The sequence below is a fragment of the Callithrix jacchus genome, chromosome 8 (genome assembly GCF_049354715.1).
Source record: "Callithrix jacchus isolate 240 chromosome 8, calJac240_pri, whole genome shotgun sequence".
In the NCBI taxonomy this organism is placed as follows: Eukaryota; Metazoa; Chordata; class Mammalia; order Primates; family Cebidae; genus Callithrix; species Callithrix jacchus.
In genome coordinates this window covers 55309102-55318745 of record NC_133509.1, presented here as the reverse complement: position 1 = coordinate 55318745, position 9644 = coordinate 55309102, and the positions used below count along the sequence as shown (strand labels likewise).

The 9644-nt window shown below is 42.9% G+C and overlaps 1 protein-coding gene and 3 non-coding genes across 4 annotated transcripts; 3 read left to right on the top strand and 1 right to left on the bottom strand.

The window, feature by feature from the left end:
- The first annotated feature begins 434 nt into the window (after positions 1-434).
- On the top strand, positions 435-1833 carry OR6S1 (olfactory receptor family 6 subfamily S member 1). Its single transcript, XM_009005664.5, is given in 2 exon segments — positions 435-1341; positions 1344-1833. Coding segments are annotated over 2 exon segments (993 nt in total). The 5' UTR covers positions 435-452; the 3' UTR covers positions 1448-1833.
- A 5162-nt stretch (positions 1834-6995) lies between these two features.
- TRNAP-UGG (transfer RNA proline (anticodon UGG)) lies at positions 6996-7067 on the bottom strand. The gene has a single exon. It is a non-coding gene; the product is annotated as a tRNA-Pro (tRNA).
- Positions 7068-8847: 1780 nt separating this feature from the next.
- On the top strand, positions 8848-8920 carry TRNAT-UGU (transfer RNA threonine (anticodon UGU)). The gene has a single exon. It is a non-coding gene; the product is annotated as a tRNA-Thr (tRNA).
- A 630-nt stretch (positions 8921-9550) lies between these two features.
- On the top strand, positions 9551-9641 carry TRNAY-GUA (transfer RNA tyrosine (anticodon GUA)). Its single transcript is given in 2 exon segments — positions 9551-9587; positions 9606-9641. It is a non-coding gene; the product is annotated as a tRNA-Tyr (tRNA).
- Positions 9642-9644: the final 3 nt, after the last annotated feature.

Genomic DNA, 9644 nt, shown 5'->3' with positions numbered 1-9644 from the left:
AATAATGAGATCTCAGGCCAGGCGCGGTGGCTCACACCTGTAATACCAGCACTTTGGGAGGCCGAGGCGGGCGGATCACCTGAGGTCAGGATTTCAAGGGCAGCCTGGCCAACACGGCGAAACCCCATCTCTCTCTATATATATATATAAAAAGATTAAAAAAATAATAATGAGATCTCATTATTTAAGATCTGAGAACAGGAGATATGAAGATGGAAGAGATGCTCCTGGCATTTTCATACCTACGTTTTGTTACCCTTTATAGAAAATCTTCTCCAGCGCTAAAATTAATCAGATAATAACCTTAAGTGCTTCAGATCATAACAGGACCTGCAATTAGAGAGACTGGGGATATGTGTGCCATACTATGATAAAGTACGTTTTACAAATGTAAGGAAAGGACCTGCTCTCACCAGGATTGTGTTTTTGTTCTTGCACAGGTGGAAAAGATAATGACTTCTGATGGGAACCAGAGTAGTGATGCGACAGAGTTCGTCCTGGCAGGGTTCCCAAATCTCAACAGCGCAAGAGTGGTATTATTTTCTGTGTTTCTTCTTGTCTATCTCCTGATTCTGACAGGCAATGTGTTGATTGTGGGGGTGGTAAGAGCTGATACTCGACAACAGACCCCCATGTACTTCTTTCTGGGTAACCTGTCCTGCCTTGAGATTCTGCTGACTTCTGTCATCATTCCAAAGATGCTGAGCAATTTCCTCTCAAGGCAACACACTATTTCCTTTGCTGCATGTATCACCCAATTCTATTTCTACTTCTTTTTCGGGGCCTCCGAGTTCCTACTGTTGGCTGTCATGTCTGTGGATCGCTACTTAGCCATCTGTCATCCTCTGCACTACCCCTTCCTCACGAGTGGGGCTGTGTGATTCCGTGTGGCCTTGGCCTGCTGGGTGCGGGGCTTCACCCCTGTGCTTGGTCCCACAGTGGCTGTAGCCTTGCTTCCTTTCTGTAAGCAGGGTGCTGTGGTGCAGCACTTCTTCTGTGACAGTGGCCTGCTGCTTCGCCTGGCATGCACCAACACCAAGAAGCTGGAGGAGACTGACTTTGTCCTGGCCTCCCTTGTCATTGTATCCTCCTTGCTCATTACTGCTGTGTCCTATGGCCACATTGTCCTGGCTGTCCTGAGCATCCCCACTGCTTCAGGCCGTCAGAAGGCCTTCTCTACCTGTACCTCCCACTTGATAGTGGTGACCCTCTTCTATGGAAGTGCCATTTTTCTCTATGTGCGGCCATCACAGAGTGGCTCAGTGGACACTAACTGGGCAGTGACAGTAGTAACAACATTTGTGACACCACTGCTGAATCCATTCATCTATGCCTTATGTAATGACAAGTTAAGGAAGCTTTAAAGGACATGTTTAAGAAGGTCGTGGCAGACTTTGTAGGGAATCTTTTACTTGATAAGTGTCTCATTGAGAAAACAGTAAGGTGAAAGTGAAGAGACTCAGTAACTAATCTTTTCTTTTTTCCAGAAAATTCCTAACTTTTTTTTTTCTTGAGAAAGAGTCTCATTCTGTCATCCAGGCTGAAGTGCAGTGGTGTGATCTTGGCTCACTGCAACCTCCACCTCCCGGGTTCAAGTGATTCTTCTGCCTCAGCCTCCCAAGTAGCTGGGATTACAGGTGTGAGCCACTGTGCCCAGCCTATTTATTTAATTTTTGAGACAAGGTCTCACCCTCTGGCTCAGACTGGAATGCAGTGACACGATCATGGCTCACTGCAGCCTCTAACTCCTAGGCTCAAGGAATCCTCATTTGTTGGCTTCCCAACATGCTGGGATTATAGGTACGAGTCCCCGCACCTGGCTTTATATGTGAAGTGGTGCAAACAGAAGCATTTTATGCTTTTTCTAAATTAAGTATATTCTGTCTTAACTGTATATTTAAAAAGAAAGTACAAATTTCACGTTAATGAAGGTAAGATCTTAGAAAGGAAAGCTTAGAAATAAACATCAATAAAAATATTTTTATTTTTTCTTTTATTTAATCACAAACTTTTTTTTTTTTTTTAAGACAGGGTTTCACCATGTTGGCCAGGCTTGAACTCCTGACCTCAGGTGATCCGCCCGCCTCAGCCTTCCAAAGTTCTGAGATTACAGGCATGAGCCACCACGCCCAGCCTAATCACAAACTTTTATGCACACACAAGTTTTATCACTGTTATACTCATGTACACACTCATATGCACACTCAATGTACACATACTATCATACCGAAATTTCAGGCAAATTTATTTCATTTATATAAGAGTCTGAATAAAGACACTTGTCAAGGTACTTTTATAGAAATTCTAGACAGTACATCTGGCTTTCCTGTTAACTCTATGATTACCAACTGGATTAGTCAATGTACTATTAAACCAATATATTTTTTATACTGGGGGAATGGCTAATTTCACCAGATTCATTTTAATCTGGGCAAAGTATAACATTTACTTTTTTATTTTATTTTATTTTATTTATTTATTTTTTTAAATAAAGACGGGGTTTCGCCATGTTGGTCAGGCTGCTCTTGAACTGCTGACCTCAGGTGATCTGCCCGCCTTGGCTTCCAAAGTGCTTGGATTACAGGTGTGAGCCACCGCCCGGCCTATTTCATTTTTTTGAGGCAGAGTCTCGCTCTCTTACCCAAGCTGGAGTGCAGGGGCACAATCTCGGCTCACTGCAACTTCAGCCTTTCGGGTTCGAGTGATTCTCCTAACTCAGCCTCCCAAGTAGCTGGGACTACAGGCACACACTACCATGTTCAGCTAATTTTTGAATTTTTAGTAGAGACAGGGTATCGCCATGTTGGCCAGGCTGGTCTCAAACTCCTGACCTCAAGTGATCCCATCCCCCTCGGCCTACCAAAATGCTGGGATTATAGGCATGAGCCACTGCAGCCGGCCAACATCTACTTTTTTATTAATCTTTGTTCCCCTATGTCCAGAGTATAATAATTAGCTCATTAAATAAATTTGTGGTCACATTTACCTTCTCAAAAATAAATAGAAATTTATTTTTCAGATACACTACAAAGTATTCATACTTTTTAAAATTTTGCTCCCTGATACAGTTTTATTGTGATATTTCTCTCCATAATCATGTTCAATTATCTTATGCTTTGTTAGTAAAATGTCATCTTATTAAAGTCACTTTAAAATTTTAAAATGGTCTTATTACATTTTAGCCCACAGTCCCATATGTGCAGATAGATTGATTGATAGATAGATGATAGATAGATCGATGTATGTATGCATATATTTATATATTCACATGTATTATGTCTACCCCAAAAGTCTATGAATTCCTTGACAGCAGAGGCCAATATTTGTACCTCTACATATCAACTTACTTCCCATAATACAGTATTCAATGAATTTTATTGAACTAAATTGAGCCCAGAGTTATTTTTCACAATGAAACAAAAGTTGAAAATGGATGGTTTAACATGCTTTATTGCCATAGCGGGGGTGGGGGGGTATTACTTCAAGAAATGCTATAAATCGTTACGTGAATTCCTTTCGTTGGCCAGTGGTTGGGATGGACTTCAGATTTTATGTTTCATAAAACCAGGTAATTTTTAAGGCAATACTTCATCTCCTCTCTGGGAACCACTTGTAGATCACTCCAAAAGACTGCTTTCCCCTATCGAATCAATGATCATTCTTTCCATTCCTTTGGTACTCAGAAATCTTTTGGAATAAAATTATCTAGTGTGTTTGCATGCGTCATGAGTAGAACTAGATTAAAAACATTTCTATTTTCCATGCCCACGGAAGCTTGTGGCTCTTTTGATGCTAATACTCAGTTTGCCAGTTTTGCAGCACGATTTTGATTTTAGTATGCTGTCTATACCTTGATATTTTTGTGTTTTGTACAATGTCCCTATGTACACAAACACTCCAGTTTGACAATTCCTGTTTAATGAATGATAGCCTCCGTGAAAATTTTTCTAACAAGAAAATACACTAGGAAGAATAAATCAATTTTTTTTTTTGAGACAGAGTCTTGCTCTGTTGCTAGGCTAGAGTACAGTGGCACGATCTCGGCTCACTGCAACCTCCGCCTCCCAGGTTCAAGCGATTCTCCTGCCTCAGCCTCCCGAGAAGCTGGGACTACAGGCTCGTGCCAACACACCAGGCTAATTTTTTGGAATTTTAGTAGAGACAGGATTTCACTGTATTAGCCAGGGTGGTCCCAATCTCCTGACCTCATGATTTGCCTGCCTCAGCCTCCAAAAGTGCTGGGATTACAGGTGTGAGCCACTGCACTCTGACGTAAACTAATTTTTATAAGATCTCCAATGTCCTTTTGTGAACCCTTAAATCATTATTTGTCTCAATTCTCCCCTTTAAAGCTCAAGCTGCCTGAGGTTAGAAACAATTTGTTCTTGTTCATCTTAGCATATATTCATATATCAGTGTTCAACAAAAATGCTTCACAGACCTTCGTTGAATGAATGAATGAATAAATATTTGTTTCCAAGATTTCCAAAGGCACCACAAATAAGAATCCCCATTCCCTTTTCAAATGTTCAATGCAGTAGATAAAATTTACTACAAAGTTTGGTTCTTGGTAGACAAAACAATACGTAGCATTCTGTTTTTGTGGTTGTTTTGTTTTGTTTTGAGATGGAGTTTTGTACCTTTTCACCCAGGCTGGAGTGAAGTGGCACAATCTCGGCTCACTGTAACCTCCGCCCCCTGGGTGCAGTGATTCTCCTGCCTCAGCCTCCTGAGTAGCTGGGGTTACAGGCACCCACCACCACACCCGGCTAATTTTTGCATTTTTAGTAGAGACAGGGTTTCGCCATGTTGGCCAGGCTGGTCTACAAACTCCTGACCTCAGGTGATCCACCCATCTCGGCCTCCCAAAGTGCTAGGATTACAAGCCTGAGTCACCGCGCCCAGCCCATGTGGCATTCTTTAGTATTAAAGCTCCTTATCCCAATCTTGATTTTACTAAAAACAAAAGAATATTTAACACAACTGATATAAGAATGTAAAAAGATGTAAAAAGATGAACAAATGAAAGAAGCATCATCCAATGACAAAACGGGTGGAGAGGTCTTTATCATTGTAATAAAGTACACACTAGAACAATACAGTAAATGTCATTATTCATGAAATCTCTCATTGATCTGCTTTTCCAAGGGAACCTGGAATTATCATAGAGAAGTAATTAAAGCCAGGCGCGGTGGCTCACGCCTGTAACCCCAGCACTTTGGGAGGCTGAGGTGGGCGGATCACCTGAGGTCAGGAATTCAAGACCAGCCTGACCAATATGGTGAAACCCCATCTTTTAAAAAAAACAATAAGATAATAATAATAATAAAAGAAGTAATTAAGTCCCTTTATTAAATTTTCTTAACCTCTTTTTCATCTAGTAGTATATGTAGTTTTTTTCTAAAAAGTATATAAAATATATGGATAATCTATTTTTATTTCTTTTTATGTCTATAAGAAAGTTTTTCTTAAAATTCTTGATTTGCCTAAGCAGTTGGAAGGCTCTACTTAGACTTTTAATCAGTTTTTAACTTTTGAGGTGAGGGCACACATGGATTTAAATGTTGAATTAAAGTTGTGGTTCCTCTTCCCAGACAAATGCATATATGTTCAAGCACATAAAATTCAGATACCTAGCAGGCTTGTAAATTTTCTGAAACCTATTCTTAGATTCCCTATGTGACTATGGACCCTTAGGTTAAGACTCACAGGTTGGAAGTGCTGATGATATTGATCATGATGTATCAATAATAATAATATGCATTATTATTATTATTAGGTATAATCTAGAATCAAGAAATTTAGCCTGAAGGAGAAGAAGGGTGGACTTGATGACCTTGGAATTCATTAGTAGTTCCAGAATTCAGTCTTTTGGTGATGTCCACGATGATGATGGAAAGGAGCATGATAATGAGAATGTCTGCACTTTAAAATATTATTTTAAAAAATGACAAGGCCGAGCATGGAGCCCAGCACTTTGGGAGGCTGAGGTGGGTGAAATCACTTGAGGCCAGGAGTTTAAGACCAGCCTGGCCATTGTGGCAAAACTATGTCTCTACTAAAAATACAGAAATTAGGGCTGGGCATGGTGGCTCATGCCTGTAATCCAAGCACTTTGGAGGCCAAGGCGGGCAGACCACCTGAGGCAGACCTCTGAAGATTCCTTTCTAAGCAAGCAGTTTAGAAAGAAAAGTTTGAAGCAACCGTCATCCCAGTAGTTAATAGTGAGGGCAACTTCTACACTCTGGAATCGAACCACACTCAAAGATTATAGGTAGACACCAAACAGTACTGCCTGTTGATTTTTCCGGTGAATCAAAGAGCTCTAAAGGATATGATGGATTCTTGCCGGAAGTGGCAAAAACAGCTATTCCCGTTATACTATGTTTTCGAAAACAACACCCGGAAATAATTCAATTCTCTTCCTTAAACAAAATGGATGTCTGTGTCTTCCTCAGGTTCCCAGGGCTGCGACATTGCATTTGAACTATGCAACAGCACGTGCAACTGTGGGATAGGCAGTCTCACGACAACAACCAAGAGCGCAAGGGCTCACTGCGGAGCAGGCGCCAAAGCCGGGGCAGGCGCTAGACTCCATCCCGCGGCTAGGTCACTGCGCAGTCAGGGACTCAGAAAGCGGGTTCCATCGGGACATTGTGACCCCAACACGTCTTCAGGTAGCAATCTTTTCCATACGAAGTTACCTGGTGAGAAGTGCACTAGTTTGTTCCACACAAAATACTGGGTAAGAACTACCCGAACACTCTCCTTACAAAAAAGCCCGTCAGAGCCGGTCTGGGAGTCCCGGTCTGTGATGAAGACCTTGGGCCTTGGTAGTATCTTCGTTGTTTTTGACTCTTTCAGCAAAAACGACAAATTCGTTTAACAATCTCATCCCCAACAGGTCGACAAGAGGCTTTCAAGCTAGATGGATCTAAGCTTGGCGGTGATTGCATTATTTGTTAACTATTGGTTTTAAAGAGAGAAAGATGAAAGGGCTCGTCCGGGATTTGAACCCGGGACCTCTCGCACCCAAAGCGAGAATCATACCACTAGACCAACGAGCCACAATTGGAGAGGTGTTTTTCTCTCCCATTCTTCATTTATTTTTTACTTGTAGCACACTTGAACAGTTTTGATTCTTTACCTGTCCAGTGATTTTCTCCAGATCCTGGGAAAGTCAACATGCGGGTTCAAAAGGACCCGGGCCCCAGCGTTTCTTAGAAACATTCATTCCAGGATCCGGGCCGAGCTGTGAGTCCGTCAATGGACCGAAAATGTCTGGGTACTCAAAGGAACCAGAACCGTCTCAGGTGGCCTGTAGTTGGAGGACCCAGGAAAAACAAGAACGACCGATTTCACTCACCAAGAGCTGAATGCCACTTGTGGGAGTGGCAGGGGAAAGGTCGAACCAACGCTCCCAAAGAGGCTGAATTCTAAACCTCAGACCTCTCGCCTACAGGACCCAACACTCCACGTGTGTGTTTTTGCCACTTCCTTTCAGGTTTACTTGATTACCTATGTACTATAGGTTTAGATTTAATGCATCTTTCAAGGGTGCCCAGGAGGTGCCGTCAGGGAAAAGTTGCTCTTTGCCCACACTCTCTTTTACAGAAGCCCACTTCTCTAGCACTCAAAAGGTGGTGGGTGGGTGGAAGGGGAGGGGGCTGTCCTTACTCTGCAGCCTCTTCTGCTTGGGAAACGAAGCTCCCGGGCTCTCACCCTAACCTCCCCCGGACGGAGCAGTGTCTGCCTTGACCTCGTTGCTTACTCTGAGCCGAGCTCGCTCCCAGCCTGTGGGAGACACCCGGTCAAGAGCTGTCCAGTGAATGACTGAGCCTCCTAGGAGGTTGACAGCAAAGGAGAGAAGAGAGGAGAAGCTCTTCCTCCCCAACCTTCCCACGCGACGATGCCACTTGTATTCTTTCTGAATTTCAAGTTGGGGCTTAGAAAAGCCCAGAAGCCCAAAGAGAAGGAGCCACCGATGGACTCCCAGTTGGTAGGAAGACGAGCATTAAAGGACCAAGGAAAGGGATGGACCCCTTCTAGGGATGGACCGCCTCTGCTTCAGGTAACAGAGGAATCTGTGACCGAGCCTGACTCCGCTGACAGTCTGGGGGAGATCTGGAAGCCTTGGGGCCCTCACTGTCTCCACCTCCAAACTCTGAAGGTCCGAGGGGTACTACCGTCCTGTGCTTGAAGACAGCTGCCACCCTTTTAAAAACAGCCCCAATCTCAGACTAAGAGACCTGGACTAAGAATCCAAGCGTGTTAGGGAGAATGGCTCTGATCAGTCTTGCATTCTCTTCTATAATGAAATGCACCCTGACCCTGGCGTGACTCGAGCTTTGGGACTTGTCAAGCCTGAAGCTGGGGAGCAGGTACCGTGGAGTCTGCGTTGTTAAGATAACAACATATATTAAATGCTCATGTCTTTTATGATTTGCTTGTTTTTGGTGAATAAGCAAACTGAAAATTCATCTCTTTTAAAGAACATAAGCCACTTTTCTATCGAAACATATACCTTTAAGTATCTTAATAAAAACAGAGCCAATCTTTAAAAGATAATAATGCAACTATCTCCAAAGAAGCAAATAATCAGGAATTTAAAAGTTCAAATAAATAATCATTACTTTTTATTAAATAATGTTGCTATTCCCCATTTTCCCCTTACAGTGACTTGCACTCCAGTCCGGGCCTGGTCAAGAAAATGTTTTTTTCTTATAAATAAGAGGCACGTATTTGAAAAATTCCTTTAATCTCTTAAAATTTACCTAACCATAAATACCAGTTACCTACGATTTTTATCTGCATAATTGATCCATTGTTAAATTCGTTCTCGGTGTTGGCTCCGTAGCTCAGGGGTTAGCGCACTGGTCTTGTAAGCCAGTGGTCATGAGTTCAAATCTCGCTGGGGCCTTCAACATGGGAGTTTTTCTCTTTCCCCACGCAACAGGAGCTTTTACCTTCCACCGGTAAGGAGCATTTTACCTTTTCCAAGGTTGAAACAGACTAGTGAAGAAAGGAAGTACTTTACGATCTTTCTAGATCTTGGATTTGAGTCGAAAAAGTCCCCCGTCGGGGTCCTATGAACGATACCGGGAAAATAGGTGTTTGTAGCTTACAATAAGCAAGGAAGAAACTAGATTGCTCACATCTCTGGGAGAAAAATGCTAGAGTTGGTCCATACCTCCGTGTTTGTGGAAGAGATCTAATTAGCCTGCTAATAGCCATGACCCCTGGAATCCTGCGCTCTCCTCCACTTGTAGTCTGCTTGGCAGTCCTTTCCTGCGCTCCTGTGGCGAAAACTGGATCGCAGAGTATTCTGAGGGCAGCCTAGCTCAGAAGCTACGCAGATTCACCCCAAGCCGGTGGCTTCAGCTCTGTTTCCATTCTCGCCACCTCGGACTCAGAAATCACTTTCTGCTGCCTCAAGGCTGTTCTCGGGACTCAGTCTGGAAACTTCTTGAACTCTAATTTGAGACCAAATACAAAGAAGTCAGCGGCTAATCAATGCACAGAAATCTACGCTAAGAGTTGTCATACGGTCCCTTTGATAGCTCAGCTGGTAGAGCAGAGGACTGTAGAGGTTTGTAGCTACTGTTATCCTTAGGTCGGTGGTTCGATTCCGCCTCGAAGAAGTA